Source organism: Lagopus muta, chromosome 2, assembly GCF_023343835.1.
Source record: "Lagopus muta isolate bLagMut1 chromosome 2, bLagMut1 primary, whole genome shotgun sequence".
Taxonomy (NCBI): Eukaryota; Metazoa; Chordata; class Aves; order Galliformes; family Phasianidae; genus Lagopus; species Lagopus muta.
Window position 1 is genome coordinate 72,374,087 of NC_064434.1, and position 27,561 is coordinate 72,401,647.

Genomic DNA, 27,561 nt, shown 5'->3' on the forward strand with positions numbered 1-27,561 from the left:
AGAAATGGTCAAAGCCTTTCCTTCTGCACTGGAAATGTTTTTACGAGATTGGTGTTTCCTGGGTGTATATGGAGAACATGGGGCTCCAAAGCCTTTGAGAGGTCCTGGGGTTGCAGCTTGTAATTCCAGCTCCTTTTCCCCTGCAATCCAACCTGAATGATTTTCTTAATTAAGACTTAGTGAGGAAGACAAGTATTGATATTCTCTTCTGCCCGTGTGAATGATTTTTCCACAGAGATTTGAGATTTTAACCCTACTCGCTTAGCTGTTCCCTGATTATGTTTTTTAATTTGTATAACTGCTTTAGGACTGTCAAAGTAAAATATGGGTAACTTTGATGTTTGGGGCTGTTGACATACTTAAGCTACATTACATCCCAGATGTAGAAATTCTCTTAGCTTTATTTCCTATTTGATAGAATTTATCCTTTTTTTCTTTTCTTTCTAAACTTCTAAACAGAATTGTAACGCATTATATTTTAATGTTTAGGTAGAAGCAAAGTAGAACAGGGAATATGAGGCTGGGGAAAGGAAACAGTCTGTACAAAAGCAGACTTAGAAAGCTTTTGTGTCCTGTCAGAACAGGGCCTGACATTCACTCACTAATGCCTTGCTGTTCTTCCCTAAGCTTTGACAATTAAATGTCCTGACAACCCTGAGCAGAAGCCTGTAGAGAAAAAGCTACCAGGTAAGTCTTGTCTTGTTGTTTTAGCAATTGAGTTGTAGCTCCTTTGCAAACGACTGTAATAAAGGATGACAGCTGCCCTGAGCTTTGTCAGCTCCTGAAGATTGTCCCCTATGATTCTGTCATATAAAGGAATGACAATTGTAGAACTCAGTTTAAAAAGTCATTTTTCTGACCCTCATCCACTTACTTTCAGTCCAGTTTGAAAATTACAAGTTGATGCTTGTTCTTATTACCACGGCTGCCACTGTTCCATGAGGCAGTCAGAGGCCAACCACTGCATCCGAACGCTGATGGATGTACTAACCAGTAATAAGAACAAAGTTGAAAGAGCCAAATATCTAGACTGCAATTCTAGATCTCCGTAAGGTCTCTGGTCTGTCTTAAAAATGACATCAGGAGACTGATGCTGACCTGTATCAAATCTATCTTCTGTGAAGTTTTGGTGCCTGTAGTGACAACTAAAATGAGCAGACTTTGTTCTAAATCAAACTGAAAGTTTGGAAAGATGTGTCAGAATGGAGTCTGAAAGAAAACAACTTAGTCAAGCTTTATTCTAAAATAAAAATCACATTTATTATCACAAGTTGCATAAAATCAGATGATAGATAGATACAGCTTTTACAAAAATGTTTGATAGAAAAATATTTGTTTTAAGTACAATGCGTGGGATTACAGGAGTAACTCACTATTGCTGTGCCTTTAGGTAAAGCTTCAAAAGAAGTACAAGTTGAACTTATTTTTTATATCGAGTAGATCTATTGCAAACAGCTCTCACCTCTGGAGCAAACTACACTTACTCAAAATTCATTACAAAAAAAATACTCCTTAGTGTAACAGACTTCATAATAGAAACGGCTGTACAGCTTTGCTGGCAGTCTGCTGGGGCCTGGCTAATGTAGCAGCACTTACTGGTAGGAATGGCATGAGGTCCACAGTGCTATTTGTGCTGGGAAAGCCGATTCAAGGTACGAAAACTTGAAGGAATGGGCGCCAGCTGCCAGCAGTCAGAACCTGACTGGTACATGTCCCAAAGGTCACTTGGTTTTAGCATGGAGTAAATTCAAAATCAAAGGTTTTGTTTCAAATTATGAAGCTGTAACACTTCAGTTTGGTATAAGGGATCCAACACTTAAAACACAGCAGTGTATTCTGTCTGATCCACCAGAGATTAAACCATTTTCAACTTGATGTTAGCAGTTATCATTTCAGGTACAAAATACGTTATTGCAGTGTTAGAACTGAAGCAGCAGTACAGCCTTTCACTGTTGCTATGAGCAAGTATAGCTGAAAAAACAGTACAGCTCCGTGGTAGCAGCATTTTTCTAATAATTTTATCCCCCCACCTCCCTTTTTCAGAGTCCATGACTATTCAGAAGGTCAAAGGATTGCTCTATCGCCTACTTAGAATTCCTGGTTCGGAACTGAAACTGTCCTACGAAAGTTCTAAAGTGAGTTAAAATTAGGTAATTTAGCAGTAAAATACTTCATGCTGATCAAGTTCAATAGCATGTTCTAAAGTACTGCCTAGTGACGCTGATCTCACACAAGGAGAGTGCTCTTCCTGCTGTAATTTAGAACTGCTGTAATATGGTCTTGACTGCCTGATCTAAGTTTGGTTTGAATACACTAGAATTTATTGAAGTCTGATCAAACTACTTTCTTCCTTTCTTATTCCAGCTAAAAGGAAAAGAAGTTGAACTTGACAACGACTTAAAGCCTTTGCAGTTTTACTCAATAGAAAATGGAGACTCTGTGTTAGTACGGTGGTAAAAAGAGACACCCTTGGCAGACTGAAGGAAAAGCCAACACTGGAACTGCAGAAGCGTCACGGAGTGTCTGCAGACCTGTGTGCAACCTGTGCCTGACCACGTCTGGGAGAAGGTGGTAGCAGAGGGCTCAGTGGTAATACTGCCAGCTCCTAAGCTTAGTGGTGGTCTCCATGAAAGCCTTTACTTTTGATTGGAGTGTCTTATGTAAGAGATACCAAATAAATAGCGCTTACATTCTTCCATTAAATAAATCTCCAGGTAACCCTTTGGCCATTATTTTATACTACCTTCCCCCTGCGGCAGTGAGAATTTGTTTTTACTGAACTGACACCAGGATCAAGTTGTGATATCTTTGCTTAAAATAGCTCTAGGATAAAACTAGTCCTGTGCTGAAAGAAGCTACTTGCTCTTTCTGTTTTCACTTATTTCCAAAGAACTTAAAGCAAATGAAAGTAAATCAGCAGTAATTGCAGAAGTATCTACACAGCCTTAGAATAAAGTTAAAACGTGACAAACCATAATTCTACCTACAGTATTAACATACCACAGTATATAAATAAGTTCTCAGCATACTGCAGGGCATTGCTATTTATTTTACATTCTCTGCTGTGCTATTCCTCAGTAGTATTTTACTTCCACTCGTGTAGCCCCAGGTTTATAAATAGCACACTGAGCTATCAGAAATCCCACCTCATCAGGCTAGGTTTGTAGAACTTCAAGATTTGGTATAAGCAGACTTTGATTTTATTTTTTTAATCTAAAATGACAACGGTTTAAACAAACTGAACAGCGTAAGATAAATCCCAAACCCTCGCTGTCTCAGCCCCTCCAACAGCATGGAACCTGCTGCAGCACAACTGACCAGCTGCCCTGGTACTAAGCACAGCTCCTCTGGGATCCTGGTACAGCTCTATACAGAGTTAAATCAGTAGTACTGAAATTTACAAAAGACAGGCTGGTTGGCATTCTTATCTGCATTTATTAATTACAAGTAGGTTTTTGACTTTTTATATAAAAAGGAAATTTTTATCTTAAACATTTTGGTTTTTGTCAGATCAACATCTCTACTATAGAAATTGAATAGTTTCAGTCCACATGTAATTATCAAAAGGGATGTGCAAATATCGTCACACTTCAGTTGAAACCCAACAATAAAAGATACCTCAATGTTCCATTCTCTTCAAGGAATGAACCCCAGTGTACGCTTTTCCACCATCGGCATACGCTACCATGTTGGCCAATGTAAGCCCATTATCTTTCCTCACACCTGCAAGGATCTCCACACAGTTCCTTTACTCTCCAGAGCTCTCTCAGTTCCTGTGGGGAGTACTGAGGGGAAGACAGCATGCCACTCTCACAGGTCTTCTCACACAGCCAGAGACTATCCTGTTAGAGAGACAGATTTCAGTAGTTTTTCTTAGAAGGTTTCCAAGAATCAGGTTTTCTTTGTGTGCCAAATGTATTGCTAAGAAGTTTCACCAGTTGGAGCTGTACATTCCTTCTTGAACTGCTGGAGCTGTTTGGAGTACTTGAAGGGGGAGGTGGTTGTTTGGGGTGTGGTTTTGTTCTTTAAACTGGTTTTAAGAAGTGCTTTCTGGATTTTGATCTAGTAGCAGGTTCAAGTTTTGTAAAAGGAAAAAGAGAATCTTTCTCCTGTTTTATTCATTCTAACAGTCATCCTCTCTTTCCATAAGATCAGAGAATTTCTGCAGACTTACTTGGTATCGCTTGGGTCCTACAGCTGCCATCCAGATGCCCATACTCACATCTTCACCCTGAGACAAAACATGATAAAAGCATTTGCACCAGGAAGGCCTAAAGCCCACACCTACATAAAAAAGACTAACTACAAAAAGTTGTGCCTGAGTAGTTTACAGGTGTTTCAATAATCCTCCCACTTCTCTGTGAAAAAGCACCAACTGTTTCCACAAGGGAAAAAGTACAAAAAAAGCCCCACCAAGATTACCATACCAGAGCTTCTTGGTCCCAAACAGCTGTGATGGGAGCTAAAACATCACTAAGTACGGTGAGCCAAAGCACTGCAAAAAGCCAAAGCATTAAACCAGGAAAATCCAGCACATACTTGAGCAGTGTTCTTTCCAAGTCAGCAACACTACGTGCTGCTCCTCTAACCAGCCTAAGATAGAACTGAATCATAGTTTTAATACCTGGTAAGTCTTTAATCTTTCAGAATTGCCTGCCAGCCACTCAACGATGTCTTTGGAGATAACATAGCCAGACCCACAAGCAAAGGCTGGATAGGCAGGACTCGGGTACTCCAGCTCTTGCCATTTCCCAGTTCGATCAACTGCCCAGTTAAGTCTGAAACTGAAAACCACATTAACCTGTGAGGTGTTTATACAAAGCTCTCTGTGAAACCTATGAACTATTACTAAAAAAAGAGCAAAACTAAGAGAACGAAGTAGAAGGCGGTCCAAAATAGTGTCCAGATAGCCTCATTTCTCTAGAGCACAGTACCTAATCCAACACAACCCTTGAAAGTGAAGTTTTTGTCTGGTTCTCATCTTGGGTAGTAACAGGAAGTTCTCTGAACAGAAATGAATGTAGCACCAACAGTCAGGTCTCTCACATGGCTGCAGTACTGCTGTGTTTGGATCCAGGAAACATAACAGCATCCTTAAGTGCATTCTCTAACAAACAGCCACATCTGTGTTCAACCCCACCTGGCAACCTGTACCACACAGAGCCAGTGCCTCCAACAGGCACAGAGTTACAGCTCAGTTACACATCCTACCTTCCTGATCAAACTAATGGCTGCTTTAAAAAATACAAAAAGAAAAACCCACAATATATAGTACTGGATTTTATATAGTCTACCAAAAATTGCCCTGCTAGACCAAAGTAACTTAGTCACAGCTACAGGAAGAAACACCTCTTGGAAAGGAACACTGGACAGAGCTTTCTTTTCTCAACACTGATTTACTGTTGAAGCTTTCTGGGAGTCACCCCCTCCTCTGTGCTCTTTTCCAAAGGAAGCTTAACAAAGCAGCTGTTCAACAAAGGCCGCCATCACTCTACCACAAACACATCTTAGCAGTTGCCTCCTCTAGGGGACGTTTTATTTACTACCAGACACCTGCAGGAAGCCAGAAGTGCAGCACACCGTACTGCTGACCCCATCTGACTGCTGTGTCAGGAATGCCCTCCTGTACATTTCAGGAAAAGACTGGTAGAACACTTGCCTTGCAAGTCTCTCACGCGCTCTCAGCTAACTGGCATAACTGTGTCAATGCAGCAGGTTCTCTGTGCTTTTTGCAAGCAGCTTCAAGAATTGCTGAATTTAGTCGTAAGTATAAACTAACACTTCATGTGGGCTTCTAAGAACTGTCGCCTCAGACACCAGCTCTGTAACTGAGGGATTACAGCTGCGTGGCAGACCTGTAATAAGAGTCCACATTCACAGCTGAAGTTGATATGTAAAGCACCCAGCAGACAAAAGACAGCTGACACCACAATCCACTTCAGACCACACAAAATCACAGAATCACCAGTGTTGGAAAAGGCCTCCAAGATTGTCCAGTCCAACCGTCCACCTACACCAGTACTTCCCATTAAACCAGGTCCCTAAGTACCATGATGTGAACGTTCCTTGAACACCTCCAGGGACAGTGACTCCACCATCTCTGTGGGCAGCCCATTCCAGTACCAGACCACTCTTTCAGAGAAGCTTCTCCTCATGTCCAACCTCAATCCCCCTGGTGCAACTTGAGGCCATCACCTCTCATCTTCCACTGACAGGACAGGAGAGGTGCAGCCCTCCTATGTACCTCCTTCAAACTGAGGGGTAAAGGCCTTGCTGCTCATTTTGTACTTCCTATACTGATTTCAGCTTTCTTCATCTCACACTTGTCTTACCCAGAGACTGTGACTATTAGAGAATTTACACATGAAGACATTACTTATATAGAAAAGATTTTGTCCAAATCTCCCTCCCAGTACATGACTTTTTCTTTTAAGTAATCTGTTGAAGACTAAAAAAAAAAGCAAAAACAACTCACTTTCCCCACCAAATGTTTGGTCTGTCCAATTTTTTCTGTGTTATCCTGTTAAAAACAGCCTCCAAATCAATGTAACAATCATCATCCGTCTTCAGCAACAAATCAAAACTTGTTGTTTCAACTGTCCTGTAACAGAAAAGTGATGAGTTGCTTGTCTGTAGCCCACAGTTATACAACAAAACACTTCACAGGGTTTTTTTCTGGGGAGCAGAGGAGAAAGGAAGAGATAAGTGAAGACATTGCTTTCCCTCAACTAGCTTATAAACAGTTCCCCTGTTGCCTATGGCTTACTACGTGTCCTATCAAAAGGAGGTGGAGCTGCACCCTATAATGATCTTATGGCATGGATCTGCAGAAAAGAATCTTGCAGTTCTGTTCTGTTCTCCAGTACAGATGGGGGATTTACAAATAAATCTGCCTTAAGCAGTATTGGCCACAGAAGGATATGAATCCCTGGTAATGATGGCCACACAGCTGTTAAAACTCAGTGGTCTGTTCTTCAGGATGAGATGGTCAGTTCAAGGGCAGTACAGCTGTAGAAGTTACACAGAACACCTGAGGAAACAACCTGGTACTTAGGCTTCCTCTACAAAGCATGCTTCTAATAGGAAAAAAACTGTTTGAAACTGTCTGAAATACCCATCATCTGTAAAATAACCAAAGCTTGAGATTCTAGGGATTATTCCTTGGTTTCATCCAACTTTGTTTCAGAGAGTAATTTCAGACAGGAAAGCATTTTCCTTAAGTTTTACAGTACTAAATCCTGAAGATTTTGCTAACCTCTAAGAAATGATCACTGAGATCTACATCTTTAACATTTAATCTCCCTTTTTAGAACTGAAAGCATGTTTCAGTTTTCAGTTACATTCTTAACCACGACATTTGTTAAAGAAATGTAGAATCTCGCCAGCAGCTAAAACTCAGCTGTACTTCTTACTCCATTCAGGATCAATTAATTGAAACAGTTGTCTCAGAATAACATAGATGATATATTATGAAAATGCTTCCTCTCACCCTTTCTTCCCCACACTATGCAATCCTCCTGTCCTTCCCCTCCATTCAGCATGGCTGAGAACACAACTGAAGGACAGCGTCCAGTCCAGGGGCTAACCAGTAAAGAGACACAAATATACTGGCTGGAGAGCATCCAGTGCAGGGCCACTAAGAGAATCTGGGACTGGACCATCTTTCTTATGAGGAAAGGCTGAGAGAACAGGGACTGTTCAGCCTGAAGAAAAGGAGATCAGGAGGGCTCTCATCAGCATCTATAGATACCTGAAGGGAGGCTGTAAAGTCAACAGAACCACGCTCATTTCAGTTGTATCCAACAACATGGCAAGAGGCAACAGGCACAAACTGAAACTCTAAGGTCTAACTCTAAGCTGGCCAAAAAACATCCTTTAGAAAAGTAAAACTGATGGTCAGAAACAAAAGAAATTCAAAGACACAACAATTTTGTCACCTGGACTCTTAGAGCAGAAAGGCCTGCCTTGCCAGTCACACTCATTTAAGGCACCAAATACTTTATTCATTAGATATACTATGTGCCTCAAAACTGTGAGAGAGAAGCATAGCTAGATGAAGGAAATCACATAAGGTATGCACTTTGTGAAAGTGTCATATAATGTAATATGCTGGATTATCTCACACTACAAACAAGGTTCCTAAGAGAAAACACCATTCTTTCAACTTACCATCGGTAGAAGTTCAGTAGTTTAGATGGAACATTTCTGTAAGTGTCAATAACATCTACAAAAACAATATCATCATAGGTACTGCTTTCTTCCTCCAGTAAAGTATCTTCCTTCTCAAGACTTTTTATGTGACTTGTAAACCTTTCTGGGCGACTATGGAGGCTTTTTAACAGAGCATCACCTTCTGAAAGAAGCGGCAGCCATTGTTAAACAAAGATGTGTACCTACATAATATTTTACATATTTCTTTTGGATCATATGCAGCATACAGACAAATCTGAAAAGGTGTTTAATGAGATTACAAAAATCCTACAATCAATTTTAAAATGTATATGAGGTTAAAAGTTGCAGAACAAATAAAAAAGTACTCCTCAGTAACAAAGGAATTCGACCTTTTAAAATTGTTCAATGCAAAAAGCTGTTCACTGTTACTCTTACCAGCAGAGTTTACTCTGTTACTGTTACAGAAACCTCAAAACAAAGAAAATATCCTTTGCTAAAGATAACTAAACTGGCCCTGTTTTGATGTAGCATAGTTGGTCTCTGCTGAACTTCACCACATACCTGACTGTAGGTAAAAGCTAAAAAGATCTTGCAATACTGAACTTCTCGGTAAGAAGAGTTCATTGCACTGAGGAACTTATCCAACATCGGGAGGGATGGGCCTTAGCACATCTCAGTTTATGTTTCTACACAAAAGACAAGATGAGAAGACTGCCCAGCTATATTGCTGTATCTAGCTACGAAAAGACAGGAGTAACACTCTGAAACTCATTGCCTGTATTGGCTATGATGGACAGATGAGGATATATTACAGTATGATGCAGCCAACATCTTAAGAAACTGGAAAGGGCCCTTACAGAGTCTCTGAATGTTCTGCTGAAATAGGTGTGAAACAACAGCAGTGAAGAAGCAGGCTGCATTAGGTAACTGCTGCTTGTTAGTTTGATAGCAAACTTTAATAATTCTGAAAGTAGCAGGACGGGAGCAAATGTGAACATCACCAAGGAAAGATCTCCTGAGGACCACATTGCACACAGAGTTTTAAACTTGGGTTTGGGTTACAGAAAACAAGGACAGAGGAGACTACTGAAAGATGTTGTTTCTGTTAATAAAAAGACAATGAGATTAAAGTCAATTGGAGCAGCTGGCAAATGGCAAACAAAGAAGGCACGGCAGGACGCTGATGCTGAGCATTAAAAAGAAATAATTCTTTTAGTGGAAACAATAAGCTGATCAAGTTAATAGAGTGAGCATTAATTTACCTCAGAAAAGTAACTTAAAGTTCCTGTTTTATAACAACATCAAACGCAGTGCTGTCTGAAAACTTACCTTGAATAGTGTAGATGAAACCACCTGCTATCCCCTCCACACCTTCTGTGAGTTCATGTGGCAACAGCCCTTCCCCTGCCTGTCGAGGACACAATCATGGAAAGAAACAAATTAATTAAACTCTCATTACTGATCTGCTTTCCACTGATTTTAGGGCATGAAATTTCCTGGAAACTAAGAATGGAATGAGTTGAAAACAGTTCTAGTTTAGGTGCCTGCATAACGAGAGACAAAGAGTAGGATTTTGAACTGTAAAATTTTGTGGCATTTTTGAAAGTTTCACTTTAATGCACCCTGAATCCAAAACCACAGTAACAATGGGCATCGCAATTATACTTATCTCATCACCTACTGAAAGACAATGGCTGAACTGCACTCAAAACACAAGAAGATGTCCCATGCTGGCATCATTTCTTGTATGCCCTGGTTCTTTTCCTGGGTAAAGCAAACTTTTGCTCCGAGACGTCAGGGGCCCCAACTGAATTGATGTTTTATAGAGAAATGCAGGAAAGCAAGACACTGAGTTGTAAGAGTTCTAGGAAAAGTGGAAACGTGGTGGAAGAGAAGATAAGCTGACTCACTGTAATGACTCTGAAAACACCCCCTCCATCATTCACCATCACTTTGTGAAGGTTTCTTGAAACAAGGCCCTGTAGATCCTGGCTCTCCCATACAATGGTGCCTTCAAAACTCTGTTAAGAGAGCAGGAGGTGGTTATGCAGGTATTTAAAGACTTTAAAAAATTAAAGAGTTTTGTGTGGATTTTTTTTAATTTTAAAATAGTCAACTTCACAAAATGGACAGCTTGAACACAACGTAAATGTTTTACTTATACTTCAAAAAAAGTCTCAGAAAAATACATCTGTGAAACTCAGTAATACAACCATGCTTTTAGGACTAATCATGAATGTGAATTAGGAACATTAAATTTTTAACAGAAATCTCTACTGCAAAAGCCTTTGCCTTTTTAACATCAGCAAGACGTACGTTAAAACAGATTTGGAAATAAGTGCTGCTTTTTAGTTATCTGCTATAACCAGAGATCAGAGCCTTGAGCATCAGCAACACTCAAAGGAAAACAGTGCCATCTTTATCCTGGCAAAGCTGTCACAAACCACTGTAGTCACAGAATTCTGGCATGTCATCTTGGCAGGCAGGGAAAGGAGAAGGAAAAATAACTGAATCTCTTCAAAACTGAATATTTTTAACTCTTAATTTATGTTATTCCTTTAAAAAAATATACTGCATTTAAAAGCACTTTATCTCAACTTGAAACTCATCCCTCCAGCAGTCCAACTATAACCTATGCAATATAAGACTTCCCAAAGACCCCTAGGAAGAACAAGTGGTATGCTGAACAGCTAAGAGTGGTGGCAATAGTATATTTTCTTTCTTCCTTTCTTTTAAATCATCTCACCTTAATCACAAGGTGGTGTGGAGTTGCAGGGATATTACACTCCTGATTGCTAAATGATGAGTGCATTCAGTTTTGTTTCTCCCAGTTTCATAGGAAAAACCCTGGCACCTCGTATGGGCCTCAGAACAGAAACAACATGTTTCAGCTATCTGTAGATGCATTTCTATTTAATTTTGCCAGCCTCCCAGCTTTATCCCACTTAAGCTTCCTTGTCCATCTTTTCCAGAGGCCCTCCAGTTGCTGACAACCTACCATGCCCAGCTTACAGCCCTGCTCGATTCTTTGCTTTTCTCCAGAAGTAGGTCTTAACATCTGCAACAGTCTCAGAAGTTAATTACAGCTGCATATTTCAGAAGGTTCACATCTATTATTTATAATGTCAGCTTTATAATCTAATAACAGAGCTAGTCAGTGTTCACTCAAGCCCGACTTGCGTGCTCAATATCTTTCCCTCGCTTCTTCAATTACCTGTCAGTTATCAAACCAAATGGGCCACTAAGACATTTCTTAGTACCAGGACTCATAAACATCCACACACAGTGAAACCCATACACTGAATTTCCGTGTTTGCAGAGGATGTCATCCACCATTCTAACTTATTTTTATTTTCAAGTAGGGACTGGGCTTTAATCCCATTTTTACGCCTGATATGAAGACACAACCACTATTCAGTTGTTTAGTAAGCTTCTAAGTCCTTTCACTATTCAGCAATCAGAAATGTTACAACATTAAAATTCTTATTGTTCAGTATTACTGACTTCAAACATGTACCAGGAGTCTTAATCCATTTTTACCAGTGAACCCTAAATGCAAGACGTTCTAAAGCTAGAAACTATCACTACTTTCCAGGCTGGGAGACTTGTAAGCAAATTTTCTAATTACTTCAGCCTTCAGCTATTCTTACTCTAAGCTGTTTAATGGAAACTGAAGCCCAAAAATGCTAAAAGCAAAGCATTAGTGGCACACCTGAGACTACATCATCTGTTTTTCCCCATTTAAATTCCAACCTTGTTGTTGCCAGAACACAGCAGTAATTACAGTGAATACGGAACAGGTGTACCGACGTGATGCAGCCCTGCCAAACTCCTTTCCTAATGTTGAACAGCACTGTCCTTCCTGTCTCTCCAGCTACTCCCCGTCAGTGGTATGGAATACATGTGGCACAGAGTTCCATTCTCATGCAAGCAGCCTTTGGCTTTTTGTCAACACAAACGCATTGCCAGGACTTGGCTGTAGGAAGCCCACGTGTGAGTTTTAGTTATCTGCTGGTGGTGCTGCTCTTCTGTGCCTACAGTCGCTGCAAAGTGGAACGATCAGTTCAGCCTCCAGCAATCTGGCTTGCCAGATGCTTCTTCGGTGCTGTATTTCTCTCCCTTTCCTCCAGATGAGGAGAAAGAGCAGCACTTCAGTTGGAAGATGAATGAAGCTCTTCAGCAGTTGGTGCGATCCATTAATTCTTGAAGGTGCGAGGGCAGAGAATAGATATTGTCTCAGAAACCATCTTGTGATAATTAAACCGCTCACTAAATTTACTGCTAAAGAAGTAGGTAGGAACACGTGGGCGTTCTCTCTCTTCTGAATCATCTTTTATGCTTCAGCATCTTAACTACCACAGAAGACGACATGCTGTGCATAAACCGTATTAATCTACATTAGAAACATCACGTTATCCTGTAAGCATTCAGCGTGTGACATATATCAGATTAAGGATGCCCACACAAAGAAATAAATGAATGCTAATATCCTCTTCCTAAATGAAATATTTCCCATCTGCCTTTCACGAAAAATGCAGTCATTTATATCCAAATTACAACTGCCTAGAATTTTAATGTCTCAGAACAAAGACTAAGAGGAGTAAGTCTTCCTTGTTACACCAGCAAATTACTGAGGAAGCAACACTAAAAAAAAAAGTCTAAAACCTGATTAAGATGACAAACCAATTAATCAGCAGCAGCCCTCTTAAGAGGAGCGGGCTTCCAAATGCAGTCATTTGTACAGAGCCAGGGAAACAAATCAGGGATGAAACTGGCCCAAATGTCTTCCCCTCCCCTTCAGTTTTCTCTCTCATTATATTCTTTCATACAACATTTAACTTCTGCCATAAAAAACAACCCAGACCCAAAGACAACTTATGTAAATAGCAGCAAAGACCCAATCGTATAGAAGAATACTTAAATGAAGAAAAACAGCGTAAAATGGCAGTTGACATATTAAAAGTGGTGCTGCTGGTCCAACAGGAAAAATTCCTGCACCCAGGAGGATCTACTGAACTGGAATCCTCATTCTGAGTCAACTTGTATTCACTAACCTTTCTCTGTAACAATATCAGAATGTTTTCCTTTGTATATTCTGTTTCTTCTGTGTTTGATCATGTTCCTTCCCAAGCTGCCACAACTAGAGCCCTATACCAAAACCCATCTTGGACTGAACCTCCCAAAGCCAATAAGAAGAAAACAAACAAACAAACCCTTCAGTCCCTGGCTGTGACAGCTTGGCTAAAATGGTATCTCAGGACAATTGAGAATGCCAGTGCTGTCATTACTGCCTAGAATAAAGGTCTTTCCCAAATTTCTGAGGGGCACAGCCACAGAATGTTGACATGTTTTAAAATACGAGTTTTACCATGTGAAAACCCACAGCCTACACTGTGCCACACATCCTCCAGCTTATATTTTCACAAGACTCTACCAAAGACCTTGAAGTTTTCCTGCGTGATTCAATGATGGAACAATTTCCTTGCCAACGTTGTTCAGAAACACAACTACTGAAATCTCAGGGGATCTAAGTAAGCACATCTTAATAACTATTTGGCTAACACTGTCATTGTGACCATAACACACCACTGTTGTGTCCAAGACCCTGGAAGCAGAAACATCTTCTCCAACTAATCGCATTTTCCTTTTTAACAACTGGTGGTAAACAAGATGGTGAAAAAGAAATTCTGGACCCCAAATATGAATACCAGAGACCAGAGGTTTTCACTTGCCCTTTTCTGCCTCGAGCACAGGTCAGTTCTATTAGTCAATCACTCTGGCTAACTTGAAAGAACCGAAGGCACTTCTGACACCATGCATACCTCTGGCAAAATGAACTGCTCCACTGGCTTGTACCACAGTCTGTTCACTTGCACTCCACAGCTTGGTGGGCTAAAGCGCGCACTGAAGAGAGCTTCCTGTGAACAACAAAGGCAGTAAAGTGCTGTGAGATTAGGCAAATCTCATCATCTCAGTTACAATGAAACAGACTTAAGGCATCCTATAAAGATTACTGAAAACTGTCTTCTTATGAGACCCCATGGCATTCAAGCATTGGACTGAAGAGAGGGAAGCAAGCAACAAGAGTGCGAGCTCAACCAGAATCCAGCCAAGGCAGCAGATCATCTGGAACACTCAGTGTCCCAGATAACAGACTTCCTATCTTCTGTTTAAACAGCTGACTGCTATTTGCAACAGAGGATGCTGTCCCCTAAAACTTAATTAGGACTATATCAAATAGGCCACCGAACAGCTCTTAGGTCGTAAAAGAGCGACATAAAGATGCTGCATCACCAGATTTGCAATCTTTAGAAAAGTCTCCAAGCTTTCCTATGATACTAATTTTTCACCTTCACTGGAAGTAAAAACCTAACAGCCTAATAACTTGATCTGTGTTAACATTTAGTATTCTACCATTTAGCAAACATAAATCTGATTATATTATACCTTTTTTTTTGTATTATAAAACCACCTCTCATTATTCATTCATAAAAGTCATACTTCGGTATATTTTCTGCACTTAATTTTAATTATTTTCTTAAATTTACAATTCTCTCTAATGTATCACTGCCATGAGCCTTGACACTCACCCACCAACTTATTAGGAGAGACAAATGCAAAATATTAAATGCAGTGAACACCACAGGATCACAGCACGGCTGAGGTTAGCAAGGAACCTCTGTGCTCCATGTGCTCCATCCCCTGCTCCAGCCAGGACACACAGAGCAGGGTGCCTGGGGCCACATCCAGGTGGCCTTTGCAGATCTCCAGGGAGGCTGGAGCAACCTGTGCCAGTGCTCTGTCACTTGCACAGCACAGAAGTGCTTCCTGATTATGCTCAATTATTTTTTTTTCCCACCAGACACTAAATTATGTGTGTGCTATGCCCACATCTGAGCTTAGAAGTTAGGGGAATTATCACTGTTTGAATTGCATCAGGGGAAGCTCATTACCTGTAAAAAGCAGCACTTTCAGAAAAAAAAAGCCAAAATGCCAAAGAATAGACAAGAAAAAATTCAGACATACACTGCACATCTTTGTCCCAAAGTCAATGCATTTTTCTGGGCATGTGTTTTACATGTATTTAACAGATTTTTTTTTATTCCTTAATACCTATTAATATTTTAGAATCTCAAATGTAACCAGAAGTGTAGCCTGGAATTAGCTATTAGTGTTCGTTCAAAAAGCATTTAAATTTACTCATAGTACTTTATGAAACTGTTTTGATTTCCTTTTCTTTTTCTCACCTGTACTGCATATATATAGGTGTGAAATAAGAATTTATGATGCAACTGAAGTAAAATACAATTCCTGTGCTTGCCATTTAAGTATTGCTCTTCTAAATCACCAACACAGCATGTTGCTTTCTGTAAGAAATAAGTTTGCAATACAGACAATATGCCTCAGTTCACTTGTAAAAGAAAAGTGCAATACTCTACCTCATGTTCTGCCTGGTACAGTTTGACAGTGATGTTCCTCTGGAATCCCACCCCATCAGCTTCATAAAAGACCCCAAGACTGGTGATGACAATGGGGTAAAGCACACGGAAGTTCACGCTGACAACTCTGTCCTCAGATAGCACAGAAGGTGTGTCCTCAGGGAGGCTGAATGCTTCAATTTCCTGATTCAAAACTAGATGAAAAAAGAAAGGACAGAGATAATGTGAGAAGATTTCATAGCTCTGGAACTGCATATACACAAAGCACCTGGATACACGCAAAGCATGCTGATTAGCTTCCATGGCTGGCAAGTGCACAAGGATAACCAAGTGCTGGAGGAGAAGAAAAGACAGCTGACTGCAGACTGCAGTAAGGAGAAACTCCCAGTGATGCAGCAGTCTGCAGGTTACCAGCAATAGCAAGCCATTGCCTATGCATCCACAGAGAAAAACAATAAATTCACAATGTGAAGATGTAAATGCTTCTTGATCATGTATATGTCTGTGTATTAATATATTAAAATAATTATGTACCAAAATGGCATACATTTTTGCTCAACTTGGCTGCCTGTTTTAGCATTATGCCCTCCCCCGTGCCCTGAGGCAATGGTTATTCTTGGGAGACTGGCTAAGCAGAGGTTATGCCATTCATATCCAAAGGTTACAGAAATTACTCTGGCTCCACAGCCAGGCAGTCCTTAGATAACTTGTAATTAAAGAGCAAAATTAAATAGAAAAAAAAAAAATGTCAGGAAGAAATTTGTAATTTTAGTTAAAGTATTTTTGTAAGGCAGCATTTCACTTTGCTTCTTTATTTCTATCAGCCAGACTTGCTTGGAACTCATTTCACCAACAGAGCCTTTTCTTGCCTTCCTACTGTCTGCACTCATGTATGGTACTGGACTGCGTCACCGAAGCTCCCTCCAACTTGATTTCACACAGGGATATAGTAAAAAATGTATAATAAAAATATATCACATGGGAGAGACCATTCCTTGATACAAGAAGAATGCAAATTCATTAGAATCCAACAGCCTCCCCTTCACACCCTCAAGACCTCCCCTCTCCATGCCTGCACTTGGCACTTACAGGAAGGTTGTGTGACCGTCAGGACAGCAAATTCTAGACAGCGTTCATTTAAGGAATATCCATCTCAGTTAAGCACCTCAAGTTATTTTCATAAAAGGTGATCATTTCTAGTTCAGATCATAGAATTTTTAGAAGTTAACTTCTATACCTGGATTACTGATGTTCAGAAGCTTGCAGGAGTAGGGGTCTTCTCTGTCCTCCACTGGCACAGCACAACCACGTGCACCTATTATAAACTTCACAAGGACACTAAAATAATTTGGTTTTATTAACACCAGTTCTTTTCCCTCCTCCCTTCACCTTCAATAAACTTATTTGATCACAGCAGCCCACCTTCCCCAAGATTAAGATTTAAAACCCCTGAAGATCAACAATGAGGGTCTCTGCATACAGAAACCGTATGAATCCCTGTGTGGGGGCTCAGCTGCAAACACAGAACAGCCTTTTACACAAGGGCACAGGAATACTGGCCACCAGGATCGGGATTGTTTTCAGCCCCAGTCCTGACAGTGCAAGTCAGGAGACAATAAGCAGTACAACCAGCAAGAGCATCGACCTCCACCCAGTCTTTCACTCAGCAGCTAAATATCCTCCTCAGATTCCATCTAAACTATGAAAGGTCACATTTTCAGATGATCAAAGCAGCTATGCTTCATGCTGTACTGCACACCAAATTTGTGAACAGCAAATGGCTTTCAGTATAAGGCAGGTACTTAGAGGGGAGGCCTATAAACTTCACAGTGGTTCCAGGAATGAACTGCAGAATTTTCTCAGTAAAAAATGTCTGGTCTGCAGATTGACAGGTCTATGTGGTGGTCAGGAAGGGTACTGCTGGTATACTTGTGTCAGTGGGAAATACACCTAAACTTTATCTCAACTTCACAGTTGAAGCTGTTAAAAACATTTTGTGGTGCTCTCACCAAAGACAATTGTGCTTGCTTTCAAGTATTCTGGGTTACTAAGCAAGTCAAGCTGCATACCATACAAAGCACACACTGCAACGTGGAAAAGGGAAAGTCTGATACATCACTAATGAACAACAGCAATTAATTGTAAAAATGAACAGCAGCGAGCAGTTGAACCATCAAAAGTTTCTGTATACAGCTGTACAGTTAGAATTTCCTGTATAAAACAGTTCCAGCCCGCAACAAGCGGTATTTTTATACAGCACTAAGCAGATTTTAAAATGATCGGAACATAAAATGCTCAAAATGAAGGGGAAAAAATGGAAATCCTTTTTTAAAAAATGATTAAATCAAGAGATTTATGCATAATATTGTTTTCACAGCCCCAAAAGTTCAAAACACTAGAGATTACCGTTGGCTCAGTGTTGGGTGTTGTTTCAAGTGCTGGAACCAAGTGTTCCTTATAACACTGCGCAGTTCATGATTGTGGCGAGCTGACAGAACACCTACAACAACATCATAATGTTTCAGCTTCCACTGAGGAAAGAAGGCCAGCGGACCTAGAAATATAAAGTAACAACAGGTACGTTATATGCACGATTCTGAGCTGCAAGCAGTAATTAAAATGCACATCAAAAGCAAGAGTACCGAGTACCTGAAACACTAAAAACAAGAGATAAAATTACTGTTGCATTCTTGGTTCAGAAACAGGAAAACATCTTCAGCACACCAAAACCTTCGCTATCAATCTGTAAAAACACTCCTGGAATGAACAAAGCAGGTCAGAAATCCTGTGGGTAAGGTACAAGGTCCTACTGTGCACTCTGCCAGTCTCATGGGAACTCGAGCCTCCTGCTCGCTTGCAGGCACTTCTTTATCCTAAAGCCTGGGCACCTGGTACAAAGCCTTCACTGTTATAATTTACCATGATTCTACCCAGAAGAAGAAATATTTAAACCAAGCCTGTCAGATTCAAAAACATGCCAATTTTTCCTCTGTTTGTTCTTAAGGCTGCTGGACCCCTCAGCTTCACCACTTCACTCTACCACGCCGAGGCCTGTTGTTTCCAGCTGCTCGAAGCTGGGCAGCACCGTGTGCCTTCACACAGGGTCTGACATCCCTGCACAGTCTCTGGACATCACAGCCAACACTTGTAATCCATGGTTTAGCTTGTGCTGGTTTAACTTAGAGATCACAAAACCTGAGAACAGCCAGGAAGTAGCTCAATCAACATCCAGACTTGCAGAAGAATACTTTTTTGCTCTAGGGTGTCTTCATAATGAATTGCACCTGAGACCTGAATCCCACAGCCAAATAAAACAGTGCTCTGCTACTGATTCCTAGGACAGCACAATAGCATGGCATGTAGACTGTGGTGCTTCTACAGGCAAATCTTTCTCAGTCTATTTCCCACTAAATATTTCTGTTCTGAGCATGCAAATAGTGATTTTCAAGGGAAAAGAAGGTTTAAGTTCCATATTATTTAAATGAACTTGTGCTGGCAAGTTTATCGGTAACTTAAGCTGAGCATTAACATATTGAGAAGAGTTTACATCAGCTTAGACTCAAAAGGAATTAAACCCAAGCAGTGATCCATTATTTCCATTCTTCAGCATCAGTTTTTCACTACATTCAACTGCTATACCTCGTATAGAAATGGCAGACTGAATGGGTGGCAAGGTTCAGGGATATTATTTGTGTGCTGATGGAGCTAAGTCCAAACTGGTTGCCCTATAAAACACACAGAGAAACTTGTGTATGAAACACATCATTCAATCCAAACACAGTTTTAGCCTTCCAGTAGGCTGCTAAATACTGACTGCCTGGAATCCCTGCAAGTCTTCAAAGGCCACTAAATAACCAAGATCTGCCACAACTCCACAACAGAAGTACATGATACAGCCACACGTCTCTAAGACTACAACATTACAACAAATTCCTCTAAGGTCTCATAGCTCTTTCTCACACATTCCTGTGATTATTCTCTCAACAGCCTTAGCTGCAAGCCTCCAGCACAAATCTCACAGGAGGACACACGTGTTTTCTGACTGCACATTAGACACTGTTTGTACAGATCCTGTTTTTAAAATATCACTTTTAATACAGATCCTGTTTTTAAAATATCACTTTTAATTCAAAGCAGAGCAATTTCACCAAACCAAAATTTAAGAAAAATGAAACTCTGCACAGATGTCCATGGGATGACTTCATTTAGAATACCATAAGTTGGCATCAATCAATTAAAACAAAACAAAAACCTACTTGAATCAAAAATACAGTTTTTTTTATTCAGTTTATATTTCAAAATGAGTGAAGCTTTGTCTTACGAACCATTCACGTGGGAACAGCATTAATATAGCAGATGCTTCAGAATCAGTATCCTACCGCACTGAGAACAGTTCTCCTGTTTTAGGCAGTCTCTTAGCTTTGTAAGGTAGTGTTACAGCAGCCCATACTCAGAAGATTTTCTTTTCTGCCCTTGAGGGTATGCTGCTGTAGTTTTAAAACCACTGAGAATGGAAAAAGAAAGAAGAAAGAAGAAAGAAGAAAAAAGAAAAAGGCCACAGGAAAGCTTAATTTTTCAAAACTTTGATGAATGAGCTCCTTACTTGGTAGCAAAGGTTTCTACTTTCTGCTGAGAAGTAGTAACAATACTTGCTAAGCTTTCTGGAAAACAGATTCAGATGTTTCTCTCTGAATTAGTATTATCAAAAAAGAGCAAGAAAAAGTCAGAAAGGTGGGGGAAAAAACCATGAAGCTATTATTCACTTATACATACAATTTAGACATGTCACTTATATGATCTGATGCAGCATAAGTCACAAGAAAACAATGCTGACCTCCAAGTCAATAGTAACTAAGTATTTATATAAGAAATCAATACTTGACACTGGGGACCAAAGTGAATTATCATATCTTCTATTTTTGTGCATTCTTAGGCCAAAATGTGAAGCACTAACAACAAGCTTAAAAAATACATATCTACTGTATTGCTCTTAACTTGCATTGATTGTACAAGACAACCAAGCCATTACAATTTCCAGTTACAAAACAAAGGGAAAACTGCAAACGTTGTTTTTTTTGGTGGAAGATGGAGAAGGTGAGCAGAAGCCTAATGTTAGCTATGCTACTGGCTCTCTGCATGATCCAGTGCAAGTCTCTGCCACCTTGCACTACTTACACTCCCATTTGCTTCACAGAGAAAGTACTTTACAGGCATGTGGTTACAGGTCTGCTAACTGTGGAAAAACCAGACGCGAAAAGAAAACCAAAAGAACAACAACAGGAAGACTATATATCACATTCCATGTTAAATCCTAAAAGTGCCACCAACTGAATGGATGCAGGAGGGAAAGCTTTTTTCAGTTAAAAGGCCACGCTCCCATTAGTTGCCTTGCTTTGGAATTCTTAGGTCTGCGTGGCAGGTGCATCAAGCAGCCAAGGACTTCTCAGTAAAGTGTAAGCAGCCAAACATGCAGTGCCTACCCCACGCTCTCCCAGCATCAGGCACAAGTTGCTTTCACTGACACTTTGCTTAAGTCCGTTATCCCACAGCAAAGACTATGAAGATGTGAATGGAGGCAGCCTGTTTCCCAGCCACTGAGATCTATTTTGTTCTACACAGAAACCATAACGAGTACTTCTGTCAGCACTAAGAATGACAGAAGCCCAGCCTGCCAGAATCTTGTGCCACACGCCTAATTAGTTCTTTCAGCAGCTTTTCTTAGGCTGGGGTATTTGTAAGGACAGGCTCCCACACAGTTCTCTGACGTCTGACCAAACACGTATCTCTACTGGTGCAGTGTTCACCTCAGTACGACCTGCCATAAGCTGGCACAGGATGTGAAACCTGGGGAAAACACCAGTCTTTGTGACCTCCACCTGTCTGTCAAACATGACTGAGAGCTATCAATGGATCAAAGTCAGGAAGAAATGCAGGAGGAGGGGAATACATCCATACAGCACAAAGATGTGCCCTTAGAAGATGAGGCTGAAAACAAAGCAGCGCCTCCTGATGAGGTGACTGTGGGAAGAGGTCGCTGCCGTGAGTCAGCCTGCTGGCCCTACTTGGATGTGAACCACCTCATCTGCAGCCAACAGCTCCAGAAGTATTATTTCCCACACTACAAATATTAACAAGCATCTCTCCTTCCTGTGAGACTGACTCTCAACAAAATGTCAAGCTAAGCTGTTAATTATATTTACAGCCATTACAAGGACATGAAAAGATTGAGAGATCATTTAGCTTGATTTTGTCAATAAACAAAGTAAACGTGATCTTGCTGCACGCATCTCTACTGATGAGTCCCTGAGCAACTACTAAATCTGCACGATGTTTTCAGACAAGTTCTACCAGGAGCACAGGCCCCAAAGTGACCCAGTACCAACACACTTCATGGAACCGGACAAAGAAGAGACTCACCTGGAGCTCTTGCCTACAGAGGCCCAGCACCGCATGCCTCACTGCACTATCAGGCAGTAATCCTCTGCTGGCAACTGCAGGACGAAGCCAGCTATGCAGAATGCTGGGCTCTGCGCCTTCTGCCATCCTGCAGCCACCCCCTTGTGCAGGTCTGTCAACGGACAGAACTAAGTAGGCTGCTCAGAAGTTAAGAATATTCTCAACTAATCCACTTTGTAAGACTCCAAAGGAACACCCCCCACAAATCCAGGTGTTATCTTTGCCTATTCTTGTCACTTTGAAGATGTATCCCTGCTTTTAAATGCCTTTCTCATCTGTGCTGCTTTCTGAAAGATCCAAACAAACACGGAGGAAGGAATTAACTGAATATAAAGAAGGTTTGTATTCACAGAGTGCTGACACACACAGAAAAAGAACAAACCAAAGAGCAAAAGCAGCTCTCTCTCCACCTCTAAACTTCTTCACTTAAAGTAATCTGCTGTAGCTCATCTGCATTACAGGTTTTTGTGTGAGCAGAGCTGCATGACCTCATTGCAGGACCTACGTTAAACCAGAGCTAAAAACTAACAAGAAGTGCACGCACTCTGCTCTGCAGGAGCGCGGTACTCCTTAACACAGACAAGCCTTTAAGCAAGCTTTTAAGCACTTATGGATTCAATGAAAAAAACCTCTGCAGGCAGAAGATTTATTTATTAATTTTACATTAATGTAATTCCTTTAAGGAAATAGAACAGTGGGGTCCTATAGCATTGCAAAGCAGCAGTTGCAATACTGGCAGGCCGACAGTGCTCTGAACACCATCAACCATACAGCACTCACACTATTCCAGGCCAAGCCTCAGAAGTGTAGAGGCAAAAGGAACAAAGCAAATCCTTTTTGCGACACCTGAAGTGATGAGCAGCACCTTTACCTGTTGAAGAGTAATTACCAACCTCTGAATACAAAGCCAGCTCCCAGAGAAGGATGCTTGCTTCCTTGTGGCTGTCCTAGTCAGTAGGCAATTTAGAAGAGCTTCCTTCAGCCACTACCCTGGCTGCTCAGCTATGACACAACTGGTGAGCATCCTTTGGCTCTTGCTCTAATGCCAAAATGCATTAAAATGCATTTCTAATGTTGCTTATCAGGAGTTTGCAATGTATCAGATAGAACAGTTGCAAGACTCAAAAAAAAAAAAAAAATCCTAATTCAGTTGACAAATATTGGATTGACAATTATCTCATGCTCATCAAAGGTGAGAGAGTTGGTTTTGTTTGGCCTGGCCCAACCCTGAAAACAATGTTCTGGTAAGATCTTATGAACCAAGGCAGGGAACAATGGACATCTCAGGCAGAACCACACAGCTAGAGAGCCAACACCAAGCCTGCCTGCTGCCAGACAGTTTCAATCTCCAAGGCCATCAGACTAATCAGCCTTAACATGCCTACAAAAGATGAAACAACTCTATGATCAAGCAATACACTGCTCTCTGACAGACAGGGTTAACAGATGCCAAGAACATTTCCTCTTAACGTTCTCTCTTTTTGGCAGAATTTCTCCTTACGAAGCAAAGTTTTATTCATAACCACATGATTTTTCTACTTTTTGTTATTTCCATGTCAAAAAGCCAACAGTGGGTTCAGCTCTCCCTGCTCTCTCATCTGACAAGTGCACAGGCCAGTCCATGCAGGACATGGTCCTGGTTCTGTGAGGCAAGTCACTAATTGCCAGCATAACCAACTCTGTATGTGGATCCATTAGGACAGTGCTGGAAAAGTACGTGCTGAACCACAGGACAACAGATGGCACACAAGCAGCTTCAAAAAAAAAGGTGTTTCTTAATCTGCTCCGTAATATTCACTAGTAAAAGACTGACTTTAACAGAACCACAAGGGCCACATTTTAGCTGCCACATACCCACAGAAACACAACTGGAATTATGTCTGAAAAGGCATTACCATCAGCAAAGCAGCTTGTTACATTGAACCTGTGGGGCATTTGATTAGGTACAGTAACTGAAGGCTTTTATTTCCTATCAATTAGAATCGTGCCATCAATTAAAACCCACAATTAGCAATGAACCCACATGGAGTGTGAAAAGCAGGTCTGTCTGTTCTTTCTCAAGTTTCTGAGGTCATTTTATAATTAGCTGCTATCCATGACTTTTACAAAAATTAACCAAAACTTCCTACCCACGAAATTTCCTTTGGATAGAACCTGTTTGTAACCAGTCAGACTTCAGTTAAACCTAAATGCACCTTCTTGCACATCTTGCTCAGAAGCACGAATTACAGCCCCATTCACTGGTAAAGAAAAGGAGCAGAGAGCCAGGAGTCAGGACACTACGTCAGCAGCCAGTGCCTTTCATCTCAGGGCTGATCCTATTTACTTTTTCCAGTTAATAAGTAGAGTGTACAAGAAGTATACTGGCAGTATACTGGCTTCTGCAGCAGTGGGGTGAAAGTCATCATGAACACAGAGGACAACCACATGCCACAGCGGGCCTAAGTGTGCAGGCAGGCTACAGCCTTTCACATGGGCAGTCAGGAAGAAGGTTTTATTAAAGGAGGCTCTTCCAATGAAGGAGAAGCAGAAGAAGCAGGACAAGCAAGACCATAAGCTCCTGGAACAGCCCTTTCTAAGGCAATTAAAATCCAAGCGAACAAACATAGCAGCCCCAACCCTTTTTTAGATAAACATAGACTATAGAGCTGCCATTTAAACATGAAGATTAAGAGCTGCTTATTAGAAAGGTTGAGTACAATGGGTAGTCAGAGATGGCTCTTTCAGTCTTGTGTTCATGAGTCAGTTGCGTCAAGGTAAATTATTGTTATAACAGGCCATCAGATTTTAATAGAAGTTTCCATTCTGCATCTATGTGTATGCATGCACAATGGTTCCTGAGAGGAAAAAACTTCTCAAAAAGTAGAACTGCTCTTCTATTGCTTTCAATCTGTGCTGGGGCAGTTTTTGCAACTGTTGAGACACTACACAGGAAAATGAAACACCAGGGAATACACAGATAACGTGCTTCTATGTCACAGCTACTATAAAACATTGTCCCACAGTCAAATCTATTCTTATTGTGAGGGCAGAGTCCTCCTTAAAAAACAACATGAAAACCAGGCCTGTGGAGAGCACATATCTCATATTGAGCATTTTTCTACCAACGATGGAAATTTACCTTTTATGAGAAGTGTCAGTTTTCCTTCCCTCCGCACTGATACATCACTCTGTTAACTACAACCCCTGCACAAACTAAATGCATGCTTATTGTCCTTCTACCAAAAAAAAAAAAAAAAAAAAAAAAAAAAGCACTATTGAATGCAATATAGTTTCATGGTAACATGCACAAACTCCAACACAAATGCTAACAAGAAATCCCAGAACAGCAAAGCTTCTTCCCCATCCAAAGCTGAGAAACCTCTGCTTTTGCTTTAGAAATCTCAACAGAAAACGTCACCATGATGCACTGGAACAGGTTGCCCACTGAGGTTGTGGATGCCCCATCCCTGGAGGCATTCAAGGCCAGGCTGGATGTGGCTCCAGGCAACCTGGTCTAGTGGTTGGCGATCCTGTACATAGCAAGGGGGGTGAAAACAGATGATCATTGTGGTCCTTTTCAACCCAGACCTTTCTATGATTCTATGATTGTGATTCTATGAGATTTCACACAGCCACCTGCAGCTCCCACATGCTGAGCTTACAAGGGCTGCACCATGGAAGACGAATGACACAGTGACCCCCAGCATCCAGAGGAACCTCAGCCTCAGAACAACAACTCCTGTGACAACTTAGAATCCCCTCCATAAGGGGCACACAGGCACAGCCACACACCATGTCTCCAGAGCACCCCAGCTCCCACCCTGCTCGCCCCACACCTGCGGTACCCAGCCGTACTGGAGGCCTGCAGACTCGGCATCGCTGCGTACAGAACCTGCCCCAAAGCATGGCTCTGTCACCCAATGGGCTGCTGGGTCTCTCAACAGAGCTCGAGGACAAAATACTCTGTTATCTCCGGATCGTTTCCCAGACATCCTATAAAAAGAACATTTCTTAACGCTCCCAGACAGCACCTACGGGCGTCTGACAGAAGTTTCTCCCCAAGCAGACGCTTATTTCCACCCGCCGTGCAGATCCACGGCCTGAAAACCACAGGTCGCACGACGAAGAACGCCACGCGGCCCTTACGGCTCTGCTTTCACTCGCGCCGGCTCGCACCCCAACTCTATAAGAAGCTCTCCGCCGCCCCGCAGGACCGGCTAGCGCGGGCTGCCCGTCCCGGAGCAGCGCGCAGCGGGACGCGCTGCCGGTCGGTCGGCAGCCAGCGCTGGAAGCAGCCGCGGCCCCTCGCCGCCGCCGGCAGCCGTTTAACGGCCGGCCGCGGCTCCCGGCTCCCCGCCCCGCTCGGCCCCAGTCCCGCCGCGGGAGCGCCTCCGAGCAGCCCCTGCCCTACCTGCCGGCCGCCTCCCGGGGCCGCCGGGGCAGCTGAGCAGCAGCCAGAGGTGCAGCGCGACCCCGAGCGCACAGGGGCACAGCAGCACCAGCCAGTTTCGCATTGGCCGCCGCCGCAGCCGGCCCCTTCCCCTCCGCGCCGGGACTACGGGCCCGCTCGGCGGAACGCGGCTCCTCCTCTCCGCGCCGCCGCTCGGCCGGGCCGGGCCGAGCTCCGCTGCCCCGCGGCCGCTGGGAGCTGCAGTCCCGCCCCAGCCCCGGCGGGCGGCGGCGGCGCGGGCGGCGGCGGCGGCCGCCTACAGTCCCCAGAATGCCGCGGGAGGTTGAGACCGGCGGGGCGGGGGCGCGGCGGGAGAGCGGCGTCCTCTGCCTCGAGGAGGCGCCGGGGGAGCAGGGCTTCGCCTCGCCTCGTGCGCGAGCGCGGCGGGCAGCAGCCGCGCACCTGGCCGCCCCGGGTCTCCTCCCGCCGTCGGGAGCGAGCCGTGCCTCGGACGGCGCGTGGGGACCGGGCGGCGCGGGAATCCCCCAGGGCCCCTCTCTCCTCACGGCAACTTTTATTTACGCAGGGTACCAAAACATCAGCGCTGACGCGAGATCCTTATATAACCGTGCCGAGGGAGGGCTGTCTGCTGGCACACCGCTCTGCTGGCACCGCGCGCTCTGCGTTCCACGTTTGTGCCGTCTGGAAAAATCTTCGTGCGACCATCCGGCGGGGCGCCGCGCAGAGCTGAGCCCGGCGCTGGTCGCACTGCCGCTGAGCTGAGGCGCGGCGTCGGCCGCCCGCCTCAGTGCCGCAGCCCCGCCGCCCCAGCGCGCCCGTGGCACGGCTGCGTGTGGGCATCTCACCTCAGCGCTGGGCTTTGACAGCCCGTCCTCCGCGCGGCTCCGCGTAAAGGAGAAAGGACTTTGAGTTAAATCAGCGCTTCGCGGTGAAGATGCCTCGGCACGGCGCTTAGAGCTGACAGACGTGGCGGTGCCACGGAGAGAGACGAAGGAGGGACGCCGCACCTGGAGCAAGCTCCCAGGCGGCCGCAGACCCCATTTTACGTGCCCCTCCCTTACTGGCACCTCAGCTCTCCTACGTGGCTGATGGCAAGGCCAC

At 42.8% G+C, this 27,561-nt stretch overlaps 3 protein-coding genes across 3 annotated transcripts in view; 1 reads left to right on the forward strand and 2 right to left on the reverse strand.

Moving 5' to 3' along the window:
* The window catches only part of TBCE (tubulin folding cofactor E), a 23,623-nt gene extending 20,886 nt beyond the window's left edge, over positions 1-2,737 (forward strand). The window contains exons 14-16 of the mRNA XM_048938374.1: positions 628-687; positions 2,044-2,135; positions 2,365-2,737. Coding sequence (XP_048794331.1) covers positions 628-687; positions 2,044-2,135; positions 2,365-2,457 — 245 coding nt within the window. The 3' untranslated portion in view covers positions 2,458-2,737. The remainder of the gene's footprint in view (positions 1-627; positions 688-2,043; positions 2,136-2,364) is intronic.
* Positions 1-27,561, reverse strand: part of LYST (lysosomal trafficking regulator) — a 135,074-nt gene that overhangs the window by 3,042 nt on the left and 104,471 nt on the right. The window lies entirely within an intron of this gene.
* On the reverse strand, positions 1,976-26,682 carry B3GALNT2 (beta-1,3-N-acetylgalactosaminyltransferase 2). Its single transcript, XM_048938375.1, has 12 exons — positions 26,461-26,682; positions 18,018-18,165; positions 16,849-16,949; positions 15,612-15,805; positions 13,995-14,090; positions 10,083-10,193; positions 9,502-9,580; positions 8,170-8,353; positions 6,476-6,601; positions 4,625-4,784; positions 4,175-4,231; positions 1,976-3,842 (listed from the first exon to the last, which is right to left on the reverse strand). The coding sequence occupies exons 1-12, from the start codon at positions 26,561-26,563 to the stop codon at positions 3,708-3,710; spliced, it is 1,494 nt and encodes a 497-aa protein (XP_048794332.1). The 5' UTR covers positions 26,564-26,682; the 3' UTR covers positions 1,976-3,707.

Coding starts and splice junctions, on each gene's coding strand:
- B3GALNT2 (XM_048938375.1), bottom strand. CDS start 26,563: ATGCGAAACTGGCTGGTGCTGCTGTGCCCCTGTGCGCTCGGGGTCGCG. Junction 15,806..16,848: donor TCTGAACATCAGTAATCCAG/GTATAGAAGTTA, acceptor TTTTTCATCTAG/TTTTGAATCAGGAAATTGAA. Junction 14,091..15,611: donor TGTACCAGGCAGAACATGAG/GTAGAGTATTGC, acceptor TGTTGTTCACAG/GAAGCTCTCTTCAGTGCGCG.